The 24,346-nt window shown below is 44.8% G+C and overlaps 1 protein-coding gene across 1 annotated transcript in view; it reads left to right on the forward strand.

Moving 5' to 3' along the window:
• Positions 1-20,346, forward strand: part of DSTN (destrin, actin depolymerizing factor) — a 42,792-nt gene extending 22,446 nt beyond the window's left edge. Inside the window, exons 2-4 of the mRNA XM_069768966.1 lie at positions 3,079-3,350; positions 12,415-12,491; positions 19,567-20,346. Of these exons, the coding sequence (XP_069625067.1) occupies positions 3,079-3,350; positions 12,415-12,491; positions 19,567-19,676 (459 nt within the window). The 3' untranslated portion in view covers positions 19,677-20,346. The remainder of the gene's footprint in view (positions 1-3,078; positions 3,351-12,414; positions 12,492-19,566) is intronic.
• Positions 20,347-24,346: the final 4,000 nt, after the last annotated feature.

Here is a 24,346-nt window from a genome sequence, read left to right on the forward strand (position 1 = left end):
ACCACTGCTCTCCTTCTAGTGCCTTCTGCTGTTCCCTCCCAGTGGCCGTCCTGTCACAACATTCACTCACATGCACAACACATTTGCAGTATATTAGAATACACATGTGGGGATGAGTAGCAAGAGAAGAAGAAGTACCATACCACCCCCCACATTCCCATGATGAGCTTTTGGTGAGCATTTGATGTAGAATTTCTGCACCTGCGTTTTCTTCACATGCGTTTTTGTCACGTTATTGATGCTGCGGCTTTTGTCTCTTATTGTGTCAAAGCTGCTTTGTTTTTGAAACTTCCTGCTATTTGGTTTTGACAAAACTTTATTGACTTTCTTAGGTTTGGGTTACATGAGTTCTTGCTGTGTTCAGGCTACAGAGACGTACTTAGTCCCTTAATGACTGCCGATACACCTTTTAAAGGCGACATTTATGGGTATTTATTCCTCAGCGCTTCTTATTAACAGTGCTGAGAAATTAGGGGTATAGCGCCCCCAGCGTCAGAAAATCTCTGGGGTCTTGGCTACCAGAGAGAACCTGGAGAACATGACCAGGGCCGGTTTTTACAGTCCCCTGTCATGTGTAATCGCAGTTATTTTTGAATAATGACAATTACAAAAAAAAGTCTGGTTTTCAATTCATTTCTCTCACCTCTGATATGATCTAGCAGGTAGCTGCTGGTCGTGTTCGGAGGTGCGACAAAAAAAAAGAAAGTTGACTTAAAAAAATGCAAATGATGAATTGGACTCATACGTCCCGATTCATCATTGCCTTTGTGCCATTTTTTCTCTGGTTTTCTGTATTTTGTATCTTTTGTTTGTTTGCACCCAATTCATTATTCTAGTTGTGAATTTTTAAGTCTATTTTAGATTTGCTTGTCTGTTTTTTTTTTTGCTTCTTGGGGGAAATCTAGCAATTCAAGATGGTTTAGCTTAACTCATCCATGAATCAAAATTTGACACAAGTTCACTCCAGTCCCTTCAATGTATTTTTGCGTATGTCAAGATTGTGTGCATACTTTGCAACTTTTTATACCAATGTTTGACTTTTGCGGCCAAAAGTCGCAAAATCGGTTCAAGACAAAGAAAAGCCCATTTTTAACTTTGTGCCAAATTCAGGAATTGTGTTCTTCATTTTGATGAATTTGGCACCAAAAACAACAGCTAAGGTAATACAGTAAGACAAAAAAAGTGACTTTAAAATGCAAATGATGGGTAGGGGCCGAAGTGATTTTCCTTGGACTCACTGATATTGGCGTTTTTCAGTCTGATACCATTCACTAGGCAACTCTTGAAGGATATCTCCTCTCCTGTAATGATCTCCACTTTGTTGGCAATATGATAATGGCACAAAGACGGCATTTTTTAAGTACACACAGCTCAGAGCATAAGTACAGCATGTGCAATCCAACCTTCAATAGGTGATCCTGGAGGAATATAAAACATTGGCTCAAAGCCTAGGAAAGTATTCAGTCTATTCAAGGAGAGTGACCTAGTCAATTGGTTTTAAATTACTCTCTAGTCTTTGTGAATAGGCTTCTCTGTACTCAGTTCTTTAACAATACGGTAAATAACAAAGAGTGGATTTTAGATCACTTTCTATTGTATTTCTATTTTTGGCGAATGGAATATATTATTAGCTTATACATTTTTAGTCTGAAAAACTGCTTTTAATGTTTTCTCTGGCATAAAATGAGTTGTCCATCAGAGAAAACTTTTGGAAGCTAAAGGCTTACTTTTAGGGCAATTTAAGACGGCCATATAACACGGATGATGACTGCATCGCAATTCTTGCACTGGCCTGTGGCTCTCCTGACCTGAGCATGAGAGCATGTATTTCTATGTAGCGGTCACATTCGGGTCAGGAGAGCCGGCGGCAAATCCGTGCACAGTGATGCAGTCGTCGTCCATGTTAGATAGCGGTCTGACTGCACTCTTAAAAAGTATACACTGAGGCATATTCACTTTTTGTACAGGGTGCACTCTGGTGGTTAATGATGAAGTCTTGTTCACTGGTTACATGGCTGCCATAGTTAGGTGACTGGAATGGTATATCATTAGAGTCACATCCTATGATATGCACTTCCACCATTCCTACCATTCACAAGCATCAGTGATTAGATGATTGAAGAATAGGACGTCATCGCATCTGGTCACAGCGGAGCGTTCTGCGCCGGATCCACAGGGGTGAGTGAATATGTCCTAGTTTATTGCTTTAAAGCAGTGTTCCCCAACTTCAGTCCTCAAGAGCCACTAACAAATCAAGTTTCCAGGATTACCGTAGTATTTTGAACAGACAATAATTCGATTACCTGTGCAATTCTAAGGAAATCCTGAAAAGACAATATCTTAGTAGCTCTTGAGGACTGGAGTTATTGAACACTGCTTTAAAGCATGCCAGTGTTTTCTTATTTATTTTTTTATTTTTACATGTTGGACAACCCTTTTGATAATTAAAATGTTATTGTAATGCTACATGCCCACTTTAGCACCTGTTTCAGAAAAAATGTTTGGCTGGCATCAGCTGTCCCTGGCTCTTTACTGGCTGTCTTTTATCTCAATCTCAAAGTTCTGTGGGCATTGTATGCTTATTAACAAGGCAGCTTTAAAGGCCCATACACATTAGATGGCAGTCACCTGAACGATTCAGTCATCTCGGCCATCTCTCTCATACACCAGAGTGCTCGATTGGCCAAGATCTCCCGTGTTCTCTCTGGGAGACCAATGCGATTGGCAGTGTGAAACTGAACATGCCCAATTGACCTCTTTCCTGATGGCCAGTGCCACATGCACAATAGACCATCGCCGAACCTGTGAATATTGGTGTTTTGGGCTGATATTACTCTAACATGAATGGGAGGCTTTAATTTTTAGGGTAATTTTTTTTTAATAAATCATTTCATGTATGTGTTCACTTACATGTACATTTCCTCTAAGTTTGATTTACTTTAACCATCGCTGAAACACCAAAGTAATTAGCTGGGGACTTATTCTTTCTTCTTCTGGTCTCTGAACCCATATGGGTGAATAGGTTCTTTGTCCAGCATTACAGAACTTTAGTAATTGTGCATTTTGCTTTTTATACAGGCATCCGGGGTCCAAGTTGATGACTCAGTTGTCTTTTTATTCCAAGAAATGAAGCTCAAAAAGTCTGGGAAGAAAGCTGTTTTCTTTGGCTTCAGTAGTGATGAGAAATACATCATTGTGCAAGAGGGGAAAGAAATTTTGTCGGACGACTCTGCTAATTTTTTCCCACGTTTAAAAGCATTATTCCCTGAAAACAAATGTTGTTATGCCTTGCTGGATATTCACTATATTACCGGAGAATCAAAAAAACAGGACCTGATTTTTGTTATGTGGTAAGTTGAGGGTTCCAAGAATGGGGAGTTATAGATAACTAGATGGTGGCCCGATTCTAACGCATCGGGTATTCTAGAATATGCATGTCCACGTAGTATATTGCCCAGCCACGAAGTATATTGCCCATCGACGTAGTATATTGCCCAGCCACGTAGTACATTGCCCAGCCACGTAGTATATTGCACCGTCACGTATTATATTGCCCAGCTTCATAGTATATTGCCCAGCCACGTAGTATATTGCCCAGTCACGTAGTATATTGCCCAGTCACGTAGTATATTGCCCAGTCACGTAGTATATTACCCAGCCACGTAGTATATTGCCCAGCCACGTAGTATATTGCCCAGCCACGTAGTATATTGCACAGCCACGTAGTATATTGCCTAGGCACGTAGTATACAGCACAGAGCCACGTAGTATATTGCCCAGCCACGTAGTATATTGCAGAGCGAGGTAGTATATTGTTGAGCCACGGCGAGGTAGTATATTGTTCAGCCACGTAGTATATTGTCCAGCCACGTAGTATATGGCACAGTGACGTAGTATATTGCCCAGCCACGTAGTATATTGCCCAGCCTTGTAGTATGCAGCACAGAGGCACGTAGGATATTGTCCAGTGAGGTACTATATTACCGAGCCACATATGTCACAGGTTCCAAAAATAAAAAATAAACATACTCACCTAACGATCCGAGGGCCCCTTGTAGTTGAACATACTCACCATTCTCGTCGCTGCTCCTCAGCGTCCCATCTCTGCGCTTCCTGGGATCCAACGGCGCTGTGCCGATGGGCGCGCGGCTGCCACCATCTTGCATTCCCAAGATCTTTGCGAAATTACCCATATGACTTAGCGGTCTCGTGAGACCGCTAGGTCTTATGGGTAATTTCGCAAAGCATCCTGGGAATGCAAGATGGCGGCGGTCGCCAGCGGCTCAGCGGACAACGGAGGGTGAGTATAGCAGTTTTTTTGTTTTTGTACTATTTTAAACATTACTTTCTTTTACTATTGATGCCGCATAGGCAGCATCAATAGTAAAAGGTTGGGGACACACAGGGTTAATAGCGGCGGTAATGGAATGCGTTACCGCCGGCATTAACCCTGGGTTAGCGGTGACCGGAGGGGAGTATGGAGCGTGCGGGGAGCGGAGTGCCAGGGACACAGTGCGGGGAGCGGAGCGCCGGGGACACAGTGCGGGGAGCGGAGCACCGGGGACAGTGACTACGGGTAGCGGAGCACTGGGGACACAGCGCGGAGAGCGGGCGCCGGCCACTGACTGCGGGGAGCGGAGCGCCGGGGACTGTGAGTGCGGGGAGCGGGCGCCGGCCACTGACTGCGGGGAGCGGAGTGCCGGGGACAGTGACTGCGGGGAGCGGAGCCCGGGGACAGTGAGTGCGGGGAGCGGGCGCTGGCCACTGACTGCGGGGAGTATGGAGCGGCCATTTTCTTCCGGACTGTGCCCATCGCTGATTGGTCGTGGCTGTTTTGCGGCGACTAATCAGCGACTTGGATTTCCATGATAGACAGAGGCCAGGACCAATGAATATCCGTGACAGAAGGACAGACAGACAGACGGAAGTACCCCTTAGACAATTATGTATATAGATTATTTCTCTCGGAGGGACTTTATAATTGCTAGTCTCACAGTTGTCTATCTTTACATCAATTTTGTGGATAATTCTAGGTATGAAATAGTACTTATTCTGACTCTTCAAGGCAGTATGAGTCTCTAAATCCTTAGCCATCAATTCCTTAGATAACTGTATGATTGTTGTACTCACATGCCAGGCGTCCACAGATAGTGCCAACTCAGCCAGCAGTGACTTGTAATAAGAGTCCAGGAGAAACAGAGTTGATATTCTCTGAAATCTTGTATTAAATACAATGCAGCAGGTGGAAAGAGTAATTCCAAACAGAGAAGTATACATGTGCATCCAAAGATGGCTACAACAAACTTATAATGAAGATGAAGGGAGGAACAAGGGCTAACATAATCAACTACAGAAGGGAAGAAGGGACAAACTTCAAAGAGCGGGGCTTCTCCCTAGCAGCAACAGAATGCAATGCATAATATAGAAATACTTAACAAGTTGTTTCCATTCATGGGACACAACAGTACTGTAACTATAAAGCAGCCATTAAATCTGAGTCTTATTTCCTGGGATATATCAATGGCTGGGTTCATACAAGCACATTTCACAGTTCGTATACGGGCCACAATGCCCAGAACTGACTGCGGATCCTGAAGTTTCAATCTCATATGTCAGTGAGTTCATTTGTTGTGGTCTGTACACAGGCTGTAAAATACACTCATGTGAACCTGGCCTAAAGCTGGCAATGTATATTAGATACAGTAACTGTCAGTCCAACAATGATTTGGGAGACTGCTATTTCTCCTGAATCCTCCATATACAGAAATGCTTAGCTCAGCCATTCTTGTCCATCTGTTCTTTATAGGGAGAAGCGGAGTACGCCAATGGCAGAGTGATCTGGCAGGAGCTTATCTCCCCCCCAAAATAAAAGGATTGGATGAATTAAAACCGCCTGATCCTTAAGGTACCGTCACACTCAGCAACTTTGCAACGAGAACGACAACGATCCGTGACATTGCAGCGTCCTGGATAGCGATCTCGTTGTGTTTGACACGCAGCAGCGATCTGGATCCTGCTGTGCCATCGCTGGTCGGATCTAGAAGTCCAGAACTTTATTTCGTTGTCAGGTCGGCGTGTATCATCATGTTTGACATCAAAAGCAACGATGCCAGCAATGTTTTACATGGAGCTAACAACCAGCGAGAACGATAAGTGAGTCGCCGTTACGTCACTGGATCGCTCCTGCATCGTTCTGGAGTTGCTGTGTTTGACGTCTCTACAGCGACCTAAACAGCGACGCTGCAGTGATCAGCTCGTTGTCTATATCGCTGCAGCGTCGCTGAGTGTGACGGTACCTTTAGGCCCCTTGACACAATCACTTCTGGGAGAGTCATGAGGCCTCCATACATGTTAGATGGTCAGTCAATCCCAACGTGTACAAATCTCCTGTTTCCTACAGTGGCAGGAGCGTAAGGACAGCATATTATAAATGTAAATCTATAATACTATGTGCCAAAGTGGAAAAAAATATTGTCCTGTGTCGCAGAATAAATATTGGAAGACTCAGACTTATGAAGAAAGGGCTACTGTCCCTCATCTGTCGCTTCACTGTGACATGCTGCCATCAATATATACATAGGAGTCAATAAGTTAAGGCCCGAGGGGTAAGTGTCGCATGTTGAGTTCATGAATGGGCCATTTACCCCCTTATATCAGCAGTACTTGGCATAATACACTTGATTTACTATGTACATACAAAGGTAGCATTTCATCAGTGGGAACAGTAGACCCCAGAGTCAATACTACTGGTTGCCCTTGGCACCCCAATTCAATACTGTATCCAGTACATTTTGGACAGTAAGGGGCCAAATCATAATTTACAGGGGTTTTTTTTTAAGCCACATTTCTTTTTCTACCTTGTAGTTTTTGCTGATGTTTATTGTGCCAAATTCATCAAAATGCCACACACAGTTAATAAAGTTCAGAGCACCTGCGGTGGTTACTGGTGAGCTGGCTAAAACCCCTTTTGTTTTCATCAATAAATTTTGCACAAAGGAAAAAATTATCCTTTTTTCTGTGTTTAATGATTTTTAAAACTTTTAGAGCACAAAAATACTTTTTTTTTTCAGAGATGCTCCAAAAATTGCATACGTATTTAAAATCACTCGAAGGATGGACTGGAATACATTTACAACAAATTTTATGAGTTTTTGAAAAGTTTCAGATGATGAACCAGCAAAAACATCTGTAAACACTAAACCCTAACACAGACAAACACATAAACTCACCATGACCCGAGCTGCCGCCTCACCACCACCAGAGCTGCCGCACCCCGAACCCCCTGTCTCTTCCCCATTATCCCGGAGAATGTAAGTTCCCAAGGACAGGGTCCTCTCCCCTCTGTACCAGTCTGTCATTGTAAATTTGTTTACTGTAAACAATATCTATAACTGTGTTCGTAACCCCTTTCTCATGTACAGCACCATGGAATTAATGGTGCTATATAAATAATATTAATAATAATTAATAAAATAGACTTCAAAAAAGGCATAAACGGATAGGTGAAAGTGATGAAAAAAAAAGATGTCTCAATGACAATGACTAGTGGTGAGCGAATATACTCATTACATGAGATTTCCCGAGCACGCTCGGGTGTCCTCCGAGTATTTTTTAGTGCTTGGAGATTTAGTTTTCTTCACCGCAGCTGAATGATTTACATCTGTTAGCCAGCATAAGTACATGTGAGGGTTGCGTGGTTGCTAGGGAATCCCCACATGTAATCAAGCTGGCTAACAGATGTAAATCATTCAGCTGCGGTGAGGAAAACTAATTCTCCGAGCACTAACAAATACTCGGAGGACACCTGAGCGTGCTCGGGAAATCTCGAGTAACGAGTATATTTGCTCATCACTATCAATGACTTTTGCATTGACACATGGTCATGAAGAAACACATAGAATCATACAATGTCAGAGTTGGAAGGGACATCCTGGCTTATTGTGTCCAACCCCCTGCTCAATGCAGGATTCACTAAACCATTTCTGACAGATGTCTGGGGATCGCCCCCAGACACAGGGCCACAGGTTACTTGGTACCGGTCCTGTCTGTCTCAGTTCTGAGGTTGTCACGGTGGCTGGACCCGGTCCGTGACCCTGCTAAGGGGCGTCCAATAAAGGGTGATGGTGCGTAGTGCGAGGAATAACGAGGACACAGGGTTGCAGTCTCTTTACCTCTTTACTGAAGACTTCAGGATCCTCAATCCAGAGCACGTTTAACAGGGCTATCAGAGACCGGCTGGTCCGATGGGCACATCCAGAGTTTCCTTCGCACATGGAAATCGTTGCCTACCACTAGCGCCTGTGTGTTGTAGTCCTACCCTGCTGAGCATTCGGAATAATCCTCAAAACTGCTGTTCTCGTTCGTTCGTTCTCTACAGCTCTCTCTCTCTCTTTAGTTCCAGATGTTACTAGTTTCTCGTCCCCCAGTATGTTTTGGCTAGGACGCACCCGTATGACGGGAAGGCTTGGAGGTCTTCCGGGACCCTAGAGACGCCCCTCTCCCAATGTTGTCCCCTATGTCTTCTTAGGAAATTTAAGGTAGACAGCCAACCTATGATTAACTGTCCGGCGGAGTTTGAAGTAAGGCCTGAAGTCAGTTACTCCTGCGGTGTTCCGGCCACCGACTACGCGCCTCAGTAAGATGTTGCCTCTCTCTCTCGGCACGACTCCTACTGGCTCTCCTTTGTGCTTGATCTCATTTACACTGTTCCACATTATCCTTCCCTTCGTGTCTCTCTCCTGGATACCGCCGCAGGGTGTGCAGGCACGTTTCTGTTACGTTCTGTTCTGTTCACTAGGCACCTGCCAGGTTCCCACGCCTGAGAGTGACCCCCCTGTGCCTTCTCCCTGCAACACCCCCTGCCACGGGATGTTGCCTGAATCCAACCCAGTCAGCTTCTGACTAACTTCCTCCCCAGCCCCTAGTTTTACCAGTGTGAGGAGTGCCCCAATAAATAAAGCCTTTTTCTCCCCCTAGTGGCCGGAGTGTGAAGTGTAATGTGTTCTGGTGATACCTGGTCAGGAGAACTCCTTAGTGCCATCAGACGTACCGCCACTCTCCTTAGCGGCAGAGTGCCATACTGCAACGACCAGGTCTCTGGGGCGCTGCATCTGTCCAAGCTCTGTTTGAAGACTTCCATTGAAGTACATGTGAATAACATCATAGGTTATAATGGGTACATGTTGTATCCATGAAAAAAATGGATTGAACTCATATGTACAACATGGATATCTAAATGAGGCCTTAAGATGCTGCTGACAAGAGCAATAGTACCGTCAAAATAATTAAAAAGGAGGGGATTTTGTATGACAGTCCATCGCTCCTCTCACTCCTCCCCTCCCCATGTCCAGATTGTGCGACCAGCAATGAATTGTCATGCCAGCAGAGGGTCTAAAGTTGCAACCTATGTGTGCTATTTCAGTTCCCCAATAAGACTAGAGGCTGTTTGTCAAGGTTATGCAGAAATATTTCAGTGTATTATACGATCAGGCTCATATAAATTTAAGTCCTTTAGTGGAAACAATAAAAATAAAAAAAGGTTTTCAAACGATAAACATAAAAAAAATAAAAAACAAAACACAGTTCTGTAAATAGCTGTTTAATTATGTAAAAAAGAACGCACATAATCAGCATCTTCATGTTAGTAACAACTAACAAAAAAAACATGCTATTTAACACTCTGCTGTACATTGTGAATAAAAAATAAACAAACAAAAAATAACTCAAAGCATTCTTCTACCTACCAAAAGATGGAATAAAAAGATGTACGGTATATACAAAATTGCACGTAAAAGTAAACCCATGAACCCATCCTCCAAAAGAAACAAGCCCTCTCACAGCCCTGTATAGATATACTGTAGAAGGATAGTGTTACGGTTCCACCCCTCAGTGTGTCTAGGATGCAGTTACTGACAGCTCGGCCGTCTAATCTGGTATAGGGGTGTGCTGAAGCTGTTGGTACTTTGATTGGATGGCCAAGCTGTCAATCTGTTACATGGGCATGCTGAGCTGTCAGTGTGTTGATTGACAGCTCACCTATCCAATCTGAGACTGTGAGGCATCGACTATCTCCATGTGTTCATTATTCCAGTTAATTGCCATGCTCCTTAACTGAACTGTGTCTCCCAGAACTCTGCCAGACGTACATACAGCCTGTGAGGTTTGTGCTTTCCTGTGCCTAGAGTTCTATACGCTTGATCTGTTGCCTGACTTTGGACTTTGTTCTGACCATCCACCTGTTTAACCCCTTCAGCTCTGATCCGTTATCCTCCCGATACTCTGACCTTGGAACGTTACCTGACTACGCTTTGTCTCTTCTATTTATGACGTACCCTCCTGGCTTCTGACCTTGGACTCCTTGACCACTCTGACTCACGTCTTGCCTGTGAAAAGTGACTAGCGTCACAGATGGAATATGACGGCATTGTGCACATACAAGTTATATTAATAATATAAAACCCACAAGAGAAAAAAATGAGCAAAAACCCTGCTGTAAATAAGTAAAAAGAAAAAAGTGCATCTAAATTACACAGAGTTTTTAGTAATACTGTTTTTGATCAAAAATAGCACAAAAGCCATCCCACCACGACAAGGTAACTCTGATGGGGACAGTCCTACATTGTCTAATATTAAAAACCTTACCATATGTCAATGTTGACCTCAGTGTGAATAAGGGCAGACAACAGGACTGGGCCCAACCAGTAGAACACTAGCCTGGGGGAGCTTTATATACAATCTCCAGCTCAGAAAAGGGTGGCCACACCCCGACTTGCACAGAATGCAATAATACAAAGCAAAAACAACAAAAATTGAGCTTGATTTAAGTTGGTACACATGCAGCACTTAAACGCATGTTCACATTGGCCATAAAACATATAAAACCTATAGGAGAGAAAAAATGAGCAAAAACCCTGTTGTAAATAAGTAAAAAGCAAAAAGCGCATCTAAATAACACAGAGTTTTTAGTAATGCTGTTTTTTAGTATTAGCTAGGGATTGGCTGAAGAGGTCACATGCCCATCAGGCCAGAATCTGATGTTAGGACACCGATCAGAGGAACAGCAGCAATAGGGGTGCTGGGGTATACAGTGCCTTGCGAAAGTATTCGTCCCCCTTGAACTTTTCAACCTTTTCCCACATATCATGCTTCAAATATAAAGATACCAAATGTAAATTTTTGGTGAAGAATCAACAACAAGTGGAACACAATTGTGAAGATGAATGAAATTTATTGGTTATTTTACATTTTTGTGGAAATTAAAAAACTTAGTGTTCAAGGGAACACTAAGGCTATGTGCACACGTATAATGGTCCACTGCAGATTTTTCCGCAGCGGATTTGATAAATCTGCAGGGCAAAAACGTGGATTTACCGTGTTGCGTCTTGCCTTGCGCAGGCGTGTACTACGGAGGACATAGAATAAACTTCAATCCAATATTGCGGGCAGCATGCAGCCAGCAGGTAAGGAAAGGGTGAATCAAACACCCGAAAACTCCGCCCATATGACCAAAAACTGGTCCTGCCAAATTCAGGTGACAGGTTCCCTTTAATGGGGGTTGTCATGCTATTTGCCTATCATTTCTACCTGCTGTCTGTTCCATTTGCACAACAGCAGGATAAATTGATTCACGGTCAGTGTTGCCTCATAACTGGATAGGTTGATTTCACAGAAGTGGAATGACTTGGAGTTACATTGTGTTGTTTAAGTGTTCCATTTATTTTTTTGAGCAGTGTATTTTGTGACTTGTTCCTCTGACATCTAGATACTTACTTTCATAGCATTTTTCTGGACAGTATTCTCCCTATGCATGAAGCCTACATCCTCTAATTTTTCCTGTTTTAGATTTTTTTATATGTTTTATTTCGTAAGTGGTATTTATCTTATTATTTTATTATCACATCTTTTTTAAACTAATCAATAAATTTATTATATCATAAAATGATATTATTTTCATCATTTTAAGTCTTGCACTCATCCAATTTTCTTTGAAACATTGATGCCATATAAAAAAAATATATGCCATAAATGTATGATAGGTGCTGATCCCTTCTGGAACGCACATCTAATGAAATAATGGGGGGAAGTGGGAGGATTTCATATTCTTTGTGCTGTAGAAAGAGAACACAAGACGATGCTCTTATATGAATCTTGCACTGAATGGCTGGAACTACTCTGCACTACACTACTACCATAAAACTAGAATGGAGATAGTGGAACACATGGAGGGCTACCTCTCCCTCCCCCCAAGGCTGCAGGTTGCAGTACCCGGCTCTACACAAAATTCTGAAAACACCATGACAAGTTTGGTTAATGATAAATATGGAAAATATTGATCTAGGTTCACGATGGCTTACATCTTCTCTGAATTTTTGCTTTACATATGAAGTGATAAACATGTTATATTTTTTTACATAGGGCTCCAGAGGATGCACCTATCAAAGAGAAGCTGTTGTTTGCAAGCTCAAAACCATACTTAAAGCAAGCATTTTCAGGTATGCCTAGCGTCATTGGGTCAAAAGTCCTGTATGAAAAGAAAATGCACTATACCTAAATATAGAAATACTACTCACAGATGGATGAATGTCTTAAAAGGAATGGGTGGTCTGCATATGATTCTGCAAGACACAGGATTTCAAATAATAGAAAAGAGAGAGCGTCTGATTCTTGAAAGTGTTTTTGAACCTTTTCTGGTGTAAAACACTTTCAAATGTCGCAAAATTTATGCACAACATGAAGTTGCACAAAAATTTTGCAACTTTTAGCATTTGTATTTCTGGTGGAGGCGCTTAATTAATTTAGTAATTAGTAAATAGGCAAGAGTCAGCTCATCAAGCAGTAATCAGAAATACCTAGAGATCTCATAGTACTGCAAGTCTTAGAAGGAATAGGTAAAGTAAATCCAGCATCCAGATTCTTTCAGACATTTATTGAAGACTAGATGGTGGCCCAATTCTAACGCATCGGGTATTCTAGAATATGTATGTATGTATGTATGTATATAGCAGCCACAGAGTATATAGCACAGGCCACGTAGTATATAGGGGCCATGTAGTATATAGCAGACAAATACTACGTGGCCTGTGTATACTATGTGGCTGCTATATACATACATACATACATATTGTAGAATACCCGATGCGTTAATACAGGCCACGCAATATATAACAGTGGCCACACAGTATACAACACAGCCCAAATAGTATATAACATAGCCCACGCAGTATATAGCAGCCACGCAGTATATAACACAGGCGACGTAGTATATAACACAGGCTATGCAGTATATAACAGTGGCCACGTAATATATAGCACAGGCCACGCAGTACATAACACAGCCCACATAGTATCTAACACTGGCCACGTAGTATATAGCAGCCACATGGTATGTAACACTGCCCACATAGTATCAAACACTGGCCACGTAGTATATAGCAGCCACGCGGTAAATAATGTAGCCCACGCGGTATATAACACAGCCCACGCGGCATATAATGCAGCCCACGCGGTATATAACACTGCCCACGTAGTATATAACACTGGCCACGTAGTATATAGCAGCCACGCTGTATATAACGCAGCCCACGCGGTATATAACACTGCCCACGTAGTATATAGCAGTGTGGGCACATATCCGTGTTAAAAAAAGATAATTAAAATAAAAAATAGTTATATACTCACCCGCCGGGATCCAGCGAAGCTGTCCCTATGCGCGGCTGCCGCCATCTTCCGTTCCCAGGATGCATTGCGAAATTACCCAGATGACTTAGTGGTCTCGCGAGACCGCTAAGTCTTCTGGGTAATTTTGCAAAGCATCTCTGGGAACGGAAGCTGGCGGCAGCCGCGAGCGCATCGTCGGACTACGGAAGGTGAACACAGCAGGGTTTTTGTTTTTTTATTATTTTTAACACTACTTCTTTTTACTATTGATGCTGTATAGGCAGCATCAATAGTAAAAAGTTGGGGAGACACAGGGTTAATAGCAGCGTTAACGGAGTGAGGTACCCGTGGCCCGTTACCGCTGGCATTAACCCTGTGTGAGCGGTGAGTGGAGGGGAGTATGCGGGCGCCAGGCACTGACTGCAGGGGAGTAGGGAGGGACTAATCGGACTGTGCCCATCGCTGATTGGTCGCGGCAGCCATGACAGGCAGGTGGCGAAACCAATCAGCGACGCGGGATTTAGGTTACGGAAGTTGCAGACAGACAGCCAGACAGACGGAAGTACCTCTTAGACAATCTATAATATAACGCTGTGAGCGTCACTCTGTCCGAAGCCTTTATAGACTGCGCAGGCGCAAGCGCCGGCGCAGTCTGGGCCTCACAGAGTGACGCTCCCGGGAGATCGCGGTATGCGTTCACACTGAACGCACACCGCGATCCCAACAGAGAAGCAGGGACCGCCAGGAGGGTGAGTATCGGCCATATTCACCTGTCCTGCGTTCCACCGCCTGTGACCTTCAGTTCAGAGGGCGCGATGACGCGCTTAATGCGCGCCGGCGCCGCCCTCTGACTGAACAGTCACAGCCAGGAGACCGGGAAGATGGCGGCGCGCAGCGCTGGAACGCAGGACAGGTGAATATAGTAAGTGCTGGGGGGCCTGAGCTGGCGGCGATACCGGCACCTGACCCCCACAGCGCGCCGGTGTCCCCGCCTGCTCAGGCCCCCCAGCACTCGGCGCCCAGCGACCATAGGTGAGTATGGTATATTTTTATACGGGGGCATATAGAATGGAGCATGTTAAGGGGGCCATCAACCATAATGGAGCAGTGTACGGGGCATACACTATGGAGCATCTTATGGGGCCATAAACCATAATGGAACAGCGTACGGGGCATACACTATGGAGCATGTTAAGGGGGCCATCAACCATAATGGAGCAGTGTACGGGGGCATAGAGTATGGAGCATCTTATGGGGCCATAAACCATAATGGAACAGCGTACGGGGCATACACTATGGAGCATGTTAAGGGGGCCATCAACCATAATGGAGCAGTGTACGGGGGCATATACCAAGGAGCATCTTATGGGGGCCATAAACCTTTATGGAGCAGTGTACGGGGCATACACTATGGAGCATCTTATGGGGCCATAAACCATATTGGAACAGTGTACAGGGCATATACTATGGAGCATTTTATGGGGGCCATAAACCTTTATGGAGCAGCGTATGAGGCATATGGATGGGAGCAGCAAATTAAAGAACGGTGGCGCAGGATGGGAGCAGCACATGACAGAACGGGGGCGCAGGATGGGAGCAGCACATGACAGAACAGGGGCGCAGGATGGGAGCAGCACATGACAGAATAGGGCAGCACATGACAGAACGGTGGCGCAGGATGGGAGCAGCACATGACAGAACGGGGGCGCAGGATGGGAGCAGCACATGACAGAATAGGGCAGCACATGACAGAACGGTGGCGCAGGATGGGAGCAGCACATGAAAGAACGGGGGCGCAGGATGGGAGCAGCACATGACAGAATAGGGCAGCACATGACAGAACGGTGGCGCAGGATGGGAGCAGCACATGACAGAACGGGGGCGCAGGATGGGAGCAGCACATGACAGAATAGGGCAGCACATGACAGAACGGTGGCGCAGGATGGGAGCAGCACATGAAAGAACGGGGGCGCAGGATGGGAGCAGCACATGACAGAAAGGGGGTGCAGGATGAGAGCAGCACATGAAAGAACGGTGGCGCAGGATGGGAGCAGCACATGGCACAACGGGGGCACAGGATGGGAGCAGCACATGACAGAAAGGGGGTGCAGGATGGGAGCAGCACATGACAGAACGGTGGCGCAGGATGGGAGCAGCACATGACAGAACGGGGGCGCAGGATGGGAGCAGCACATGACAGAACGGGGGCGCAGGATGGGAGCAGCACATGACAGAATAGGGCAGCACATGACAGAACGGTGGCGCAGGATGGGAGCAGCACATGACAGAACGGGGGCGCAGGATGGGAGCAGCACATGACAGAATAGGGCAGCACATGACAGAACGGTGGCGCAGGATGGGAGCAGCACATGAAAGAACGGGGGCGCAGGATGGGAGCAGCACATGACAGAATAGGGCAGCACATGACAGAACGGTGGCGCAGGATGGGAGCAGCACATGACAGAATGGGGGCGCAGGATGGGAGCAGCACATGACAGAATAGGGCAGCACATGACAGAACGATGGCGCAGGATGGGAGCAGCACATGAAAGAACGGGGGCGCAGGATGGGAGCAGCACATGACAGAAAGGGGGTGCAGGATGGGAGCAGCACATGACAGAACGGTGGCGCAGGATGGGAGCAGCACATGGCACAACGGGGTCGCAGGATGGGAGCAGCACATGACAGAATAGGGCAGCACATGACAGAACGGGGGCGCAGGATGGGAGCAGCACATGACAGAACGGGGGCGCAGGATGGGAGCAGCACATGACAGAACGGGGGCGCAGGATGGGAGCAGCACATGACAGAATAGGGCAGCACATGACACAATGGGGGCGCAGGATGGGAGCAGCACATTACAGAACGGGGGCGCAGGATGGGAGCAACACATGACAGGATGGGGGCGCAGGATGGGAGCAGCACATGACAGGATGGGGACGCAGGATGGGTGCAGCACATGACAGGATGGGGACGCAGGATGGGAGCAGCACATGACAGGATGGAGACCATATACCAATATAAATGCTCGCCACCCGGGCGTAGAACGGGTTCAATAGCTAGTTATATATATAGATATAAGAAAAAGCCACGAAATCCAACACTAAAATAATTGGTAAACGAGTTTCAGTCTTTAGTCATTGCAATTACTAAAAACTTTGTCTGAAATGCATTTGACAATTTCACTGGTATTTGTTTCTCTGGCTTCAAAAGATACCTGTTTTAGAGGATCGAGATGCTGGATTTGCTTTATCTAATCCATTAATAATTAAGCGCTCCTTAATCCCATATGCCAATCATGAAGCCTGGTATCCACAACGCCAGTCTTAATGAATCAGGCCGTGAATTCTTATGTACAGTGGGGAAAAAAAGTATTTAGCCAGCCACCAATTGTGCAAGTTCTCCCACTTAAAAATATGACAGAGGCCTTTAATTGACATCATAGGTAGACCACAACTATGAGAGTCAAAATGAGAAAACAAATCCAGAAAATCAACTTGTCTGATTTGGCAAGATTTATTTTGCAAATCATGGTGGAAAATAAGTATTTGGTCATTAACAAAAGTTCATCTCAATATTTTGTTATATATCCCTTGTTGGCAATGACAGAGGTCAAAGTTTTCTATAAGTCTTCACAAGGTTGGCACACACTGTTGGTGGTATGTTGGCCCATTCCTCCATTCAGATCTCCTCTAGAGCAGTGATGTTTTTGGCCTGTCACTGGGCAACATGGACTTTCAAATCCCTACAAAGGTTTTCTATGGGGTTGAGATCTGGAGACTGGCTAGGCCACTCCAGGACCTTCATATGCTTCTTACGAAGCCACTCCTTCATTGACCTGGCGGTGTGCTTGGGAACATTATCATGCTGAAAGACAAATCCACGTTTCATCTTCAATGCCCTTGTTGATGAAAGGAGGTTTCAACTTAAAATCTCACGATACATGGCCCCATTCATTCTTTCATGTACACGGATCAGTCATCCTGGTCCCTTTGCAGGGAAACATGCCCAAAGCATGATGTTGCCACCCCCATGCTTCACAGTAGGTATGGTGTTCTTTAGATGCATCTCGGCATTCTGTCTCCTCCAAACTCAATGAGTTTTGTTTCTACCAAACAGTTCTACTTTAGTTTCATCAGACCATAAGACATTCTCCCAATACTCTTCTGAATAATCCAAATGTTCTCTAGCAAACTTCAGAGGGGCCTGGACATGTGCTGGCTTAAGCAGGGGGACACGTCTGGCATTGCAGAATCTGAGTCCCTGGTGGCATAGTATGTTACTGAGGGTAGCCTTTGTTATGGTGGTCCCAGCTCTATGCAGGTCATTCACCAGGTCCTCCCATGTGGTTCTGGGATTTTTTCTCACTGTTCTTATGATCATTTTGACCCCACAGGGTGAGATCTTGCATGGATCCACAGATCGAGGGAGATTATCAGTGGTCTTGTATGTCTTACATTTTCTTATTATGGCTCCCACAGTTGATTTCATCACACCAAGCTGCTTGCCTATTGCAGATTCAGTCTTCCCAGCCTGGTTCAGGGCTACAATTTTGTTTCTGGTGTCCTTCTGCAGCTCTTTGGTCTTCACCATAGTGGAGTTTGGAGTGTGACTGTTTGAGGTTGTGGACAGGTGTCTTTTATACTGATAACAAGTTCAAACAGGTGCCATTACTACAGGTAATGAGTGGAGGACAGAGGAGCCTCTTAAAGAAGAAGTTACAGGTCTATGAGAGCCAGAAATCTTGCATGTTTTTAGGTCAGGGGTGGGGAACCTCAGTCCCCAGGGCCATTTACGGCCTTCGATGACCTTTTATCAGGCTCCCGGGCAGATTCTCAGAGACCGCATTTTAGGGCATGGAGCAGAATGCTGTAGATAAGCCCCTGATGCCGGTGGACTTAGCTCATCTTCGATTTTGGGGGTGACAGGTTCCCTTTAAGTGGGAGAACTTGCACAATTGGTGGCTGACTAAATACTTTTTTCCCCACTGTAATAATTACCCTCTCAGATACTACACTAGGCATAACACAGTTTATCAGTTCTACTTCAAGTCTTACTTTTTTACATTACATTTTACACTTAAAGAATAACTAAACTTTAATTTCCTCTGCTAATTATATGCAGTATAGAAAGTCATTTAATTTTGCAAATCACTTTATTAGCGATTTAACTTTGGTCCTGTAAAAAACTTCCATCTAAGTGGCCTCAAAACCATTGCTTAATTTTTAGTTCACTCGTCTGGCTTTTCTGCAATTTGTTACTATGCACTGGGAGTACAAAGTCTGGCAGTAGAGGGGGAACTCTAATGTGCTCACTCCCCTGCAAGGTATTAAATGCAGGAAGCTTCCTCTCATCGCTCAGGAGGATTGTGCTGTGTCGTCAACATAAGCAGACTCGGACTGGCCCACAGGAAAACAGGAGATTTTCATTGTGACCCCTCTGCTGGATTGAGTCTTCCATCACATTGCGTAAACAGTAGTTGGTATAATACTCTTGATTTGCTGTATAGAGACCGAGCCACTAATTTATAATTTTATAGAAACATAGTTACATTTGTGAATTAGGATAATGCAATATATATTACTTTTGGGCCCTTGGCTGCCCAGTCTGCCACTGTACACTGCCTGCAAATTAGTCAGTGCTGCTGCCGTTCCGACTCTATGGGTTTCATGAATGGGCACAGCAGTGCTGCTTAATCTCATTAGTGCTACGTACAATTGTGCTGGACGAGTTACTGTTGATGGCACTCTGCAGGACACATATGATGATGTAGTGCTTATGAAGGACACCTTGCAAATTAGCAAAAATGAATGTAATAGTTTAGTTACCCTACCACATTTTGCATAGTTATGATAAACAAAATGAATTTTTGTATAGTAATTACAAGTCTTTTCCTTATTTTTTTTTTAGGAGTTAATAAACAGTGGGAACTTCACTGTCAAGATGACCTGACCGTTGATCAGCTGGCGCAGAAACTCACTAGTGGCAAAATTAAATCTTTGGAGGGACATATTTTATAGATAATTAGTGCCAGTAACACACTCGCTGCTTAAAGTGGATCTAAGTCTCATTGACAAAAAATAAATAATAGTATCAATTTTTTTTCCAATAAATATCAGAATACTTGTCTCCTTAATGCTTTAAAGGGAACCTGTCAATCCCCCCAGGCGTTTGTAACTAAAAGAGCCACCTTGTGCAGCACTAATGCTGCATTCTGTTAAGGTGGCTCTTTTAGTTCTTGTTCCTGCCAATGCTGAAATAATTGGTTTTATAATTTGTCCCTCATACCTTGAATTTGTCGGGGGGGCAGATCTTTCCCCTCTAACACAGACGCACCATAGCCGTCAGTTACTTCCTCATGTCTCCCTGGCGCCGCCTCCTCAGCGTTATAGCATTTTCCTGGCGCCTGCGCTGCAATCTTATTTCAAAAACCTGACCTGCACATCCAAACATAGACTCAGTGTGAACAGGTGCTGAACCTAGAGTCGCCAACTCGTATATAGTTAAGTAAATAAGGCAGCACACTGCAGCGCTAAAACATGCAAACTTGAAAACACGAAATTTGAACTGCATTACTGCACTAGAAATATGAAAAATGAGAGCTTTTAGCGCATAAAATGGCCAATTTTATGTGTACCTGGTAGCCTCTTTACGGCATCTCTCTTATACCAGGTCAAAAACCTGACCTGCACATCCAAACATAGACTCAGTGTGAACAGGTGCTGAACCTAGAGTCGCCAACTCGACTATATACGAGTTGGCGACTCTAGGTTCAGCACCTGTTCACACTGAGTCTATGTTTTAGTCTAGTAAGAGGTTTTCACATGTACCCATTCAGATGGAGACGTTTATTCTCAGCGAGGTAAGGCAAGCGTAGGACCTATCCTTAAGATATGTCATCAATGTCTGATTGGTGGGGGTGCAATCATTTGGGGATGGATGTGCAGTACCCAGCAGCGGCCACTATCAGTAGATGGAGCACTTCCATTACTGAGTACCTCCAGCTGCCGCTGTGAGGTGGCGAGCATCGCACCCCCACCGATCAGACATTGTTGACATGGGTCATTTATGTTAAAGCAATGTACAACCTCTTTAACTATGGACGTGGTATGGCATTTAAAGGGAACCTGTCACCCCCCAGGCGTTTGTAACTTAAGGAGCCACCTTGTGCAGCACTAATGCTGCATTCTGTCAAGGTGGCTCTTTTAGTTCTTGTTCCTGCCAATGCTGAAATAATCGGTTTTATAATTTGTCCATCATACCTTGAATTTGTTGGGGGGGCAGGTCTTTCCCCCTAACACAGACGCACCACAGCCGTCAGTTACTTCCTCATGTCTCCCTGGCACCACCTCCTCAGCGTTATGGCATTTTCCTGGCGTCTGCGCTGTAATCTTATTTCTCGGGCATGCGCAGTTAGCGCTGCCCATCCACTGACATCACATGATGTCTTTCTTATTGTGCTTGCATGGACGCGCATCTCGAGATCCCGCCCTGCAGTCTCTTCTGATTTATTCACATTGTGGGTCTGGGAATCTTGGGCATGCGCAGTACTTATCTGCGGATCTCCCTCATCTCCCTCCACCTCTTTCCTACTGTGCAGCATCATAGGAATCGTCAGATATCATCAGATTCTTATGACGCTGCGCAATGTGAATAAATCAGAAGAGACTGCGTGGCGGGATCTCGGGCCGCGCATCCACGCAAGCACAATAAGAAAGACATCATGTGATGTCAGTGAACGGGCAGCGCTAACTGTGCATGCCCAAGGACTAAGATTGCAGCGCATAAGTAAGTAAATAAGGCAGCACACTGCAGCGCTAAAACATGCAAACTTGAAAACACGAAATTTGAACTGCATTACTGCACTAGAAATATGAAAAATGAGAGCTTTTAGCGCATAAAAATGGCCAATTTTATGTGTACCTGGTAGCCTCTTTACGGCATCTCTCTTATACTAGGTCCTACGCTTGCCTTACCTCGCTGAGAATAAACGTCTCCATCTGAATGGGTACATGTGAAAACCTCTTACTAGACTAAAACATAGACTCAGTGTGAACAGGTGCTGAACCTAGAGTCGCCAACTCGTATATAGTCGAGTTGGCGACTCTAGGTTCAGCACCTGTTCACACTGAGTCTATGTTTGGATGTGCAGGTCAGGTTTTTGACCTGGTATAAGAGAGATGCCGTAAAGAGGCTACCAGGTACACATAAAATTGGCCATTTTATGCGCTAAAAGCTCTCATTTTTCATATTTCTAGTGCAGTAATGCAGTTCAAATTTCGTGTTTTCAAGTTTGCATGTTTTAGCGCTGCAGTGTGCTGCCTTATTTACTTAACTATATACGAGTTGGCAACTCTAGGTTCAGCACCTGTTCACACTGAGTCTATGTTTGGATGTGCAGGTCAGGTTTTTGAAATGTATTCTCTAGCCTTCTGATCGTGCACTCCGCCTCCTAGCTTCAGGTGTTTTAATTACAGCAGGTCCAATACCCCTCCACAGAGAGAGAGAATTTTAGTCTAGTAAGAGGTTTTCACATGTACCCATTCAGATGGAGACGTTTATTCTCAGCGAGGTAAGGCAAGCGTAGGACCTGGTATAAGAGAGATGCCGTAAAGAGGCTACCAGGTACACATAAAATTGGCCATTTTTATGCGCTAAAATCTCTCATTTTTCATATTTCTAGTGCAGTAATGCAGTTCAAATTTCGTGTTTTCAAGTTTGCATGTTTTAGCGCTGCAGTGTGCTGCCTTATTTACTTACTTATGCGCTGCAATCTTAGTCCTTGGGCATGCACAGTTAGCGCTGCCCGTTCACTGACATCACATGATGTCTTTCTTATTGTGCTTGCGTGGATGTGCGGCCCGAGATCCCGCCCCGCAGTCTCTTCTGATTTATTCACATTGCGCAGCGTCATAAGAATCTGATGATATCTGACGATTCCTATGATGCTGCACAGTAGGAAAGAGGTGGAGGGAGATGAGGGAGATCCGCAGATAAGTACTGCGCATGCCCAAGATTCCCAGACCCACAATGTGAATAAATCAGAAGAGATTGCAGGGCGGGATCTCGAGATGCGCGTCCATGCAAGCACAATAAGAAAGACATCATGTGATGTCAGTGGATGGGCAGCGCTAACTGCGCATGCCCAAGAAATAAGATTACAGCGCAGACCCCAGGAAAATGCCATAACGCTGAGGAGGTGGTGCCAGGGAGACATGAGGAAGTAACTGACGGCTGTGGTGCGTCTGTGTTAGGGGGAAAGACCTGCCCCCCCAACAAATTCAATCAATGAGGGACAAATTATAAAACCGATTATTTCAGCATTGGCAGGAACAAGAACTAAAAGAGCCACCTTGACAGAATGCAGCATTAGTGCTGCACAAGGTGGCTCCTTAAGTTACAAACGCCTGGGGGGTGACAGGTTCCCTTTAAATGCCATACCACGTCCATAGTTAAAGAGGTTGTACATTGCTTTAACATAAATGACCCATGTCAACAATGTCTGATCGGTGGGGGTGCGATGCTCGCCACCTCACAGCGGCAGCTGGAGGTACTCAGTAATGGAAGTGCTCTATCTACTGATAGTGGCCGCTGCTGGGTACTGCACATCCATCCCCAAATGATTGCACCCCCACCAATCAGACATTGATGACGTATCTTAAGGATACGTCATCAATATTAAAGTCGTAGACAACCTCTTTTAAAGAATCTTCCTGGGGAATTGGTAGTAGTTTTTCTAATTGATATAACCTTTAGGCCGGGGTCGCACTTGCGAGTGTGATATGAGAAACTCGCGTGAGTCTCTCGCATCAATTACTGGCACAGCCACCGGCACTTGGGGCCAGAGCGTGCGGCTGCATGTATTTCTATGCAGCCGCACACTTCGGTCCTGAGTGTCGGTGGTAGTGCCGGGTATTGATGCGAGAGACTCAAGTGAGTTTCTCGCATCACACTCGAAAGTGTGACCCCGGCCTTAAAAGAATGCTTGCGTGGGCTGACATTTCTGCAAAAAGGTGTCAACTATGCTGCCCTGTATATGTTGCTACAGCTGTATTACATATGTTATGCTTGTAGGGTAATATGGGCACAGGGTCTTACATCCGAACAGTACAGCCTTGGTTTTTATTGTTTAGAGTAAAACTTTCATGCAAACCGGGTCTGCAAAAATATGATGTTATCGACTACTTCAGCTTCCATAGGTCATTGGAGTTTTGCATGATATCCTATGTAATAAAGCCAGGAGATTGGTACCATAAAGTTCTCAGGCAATATTTAAATATACTGCCAAGTTTTAATACTATTCTAGTATATCTGAATATTATATGCACATAAACATATACACTGCCTGCTTCACCTTTAATGGGAGCATACAAGGGCAGTGCTACTATCCCCCAGAGACGAAGCGTGATACAGTAGCACAGCTTGAGAGCCTATGTGATAGATCATGGTAGCCCATAGATTGTAAAAATTATAAGTGTACCCTTGGTGTGGCGGATCAGTTCCTTGCACTTTTGCACTCATTTGCATAAGCCCTGCTTTGCTTCCTGTGAAGCCAGAGCTGTAAATCAAGGAAGAGGATGGCGGAGATGAATGTAAAACAACTATTCGAGAAGGTGCACTCAACTATTTGGCCCCATTCGGCACACAGAGCCCATGCTTGGTGTTAAGACTTACGGTATTTTCTGGTGAC

This window comes from Ranitomeya imitator, chromosome 5 (genome assembly GCF_032444005.1).
Source record: "Ranitomeya imitator isolate aRanImi1 chromosome 5, aRanImi1.pri, whole genome shotgun sequence".
In the NCBI taxonomy this organism is placed as follows: Eukaryota; Metazoa; Chordata; class Amphibia; order Anura; family Dendrobatidae; genus Ranitomeya; species Ranitomeya imitator.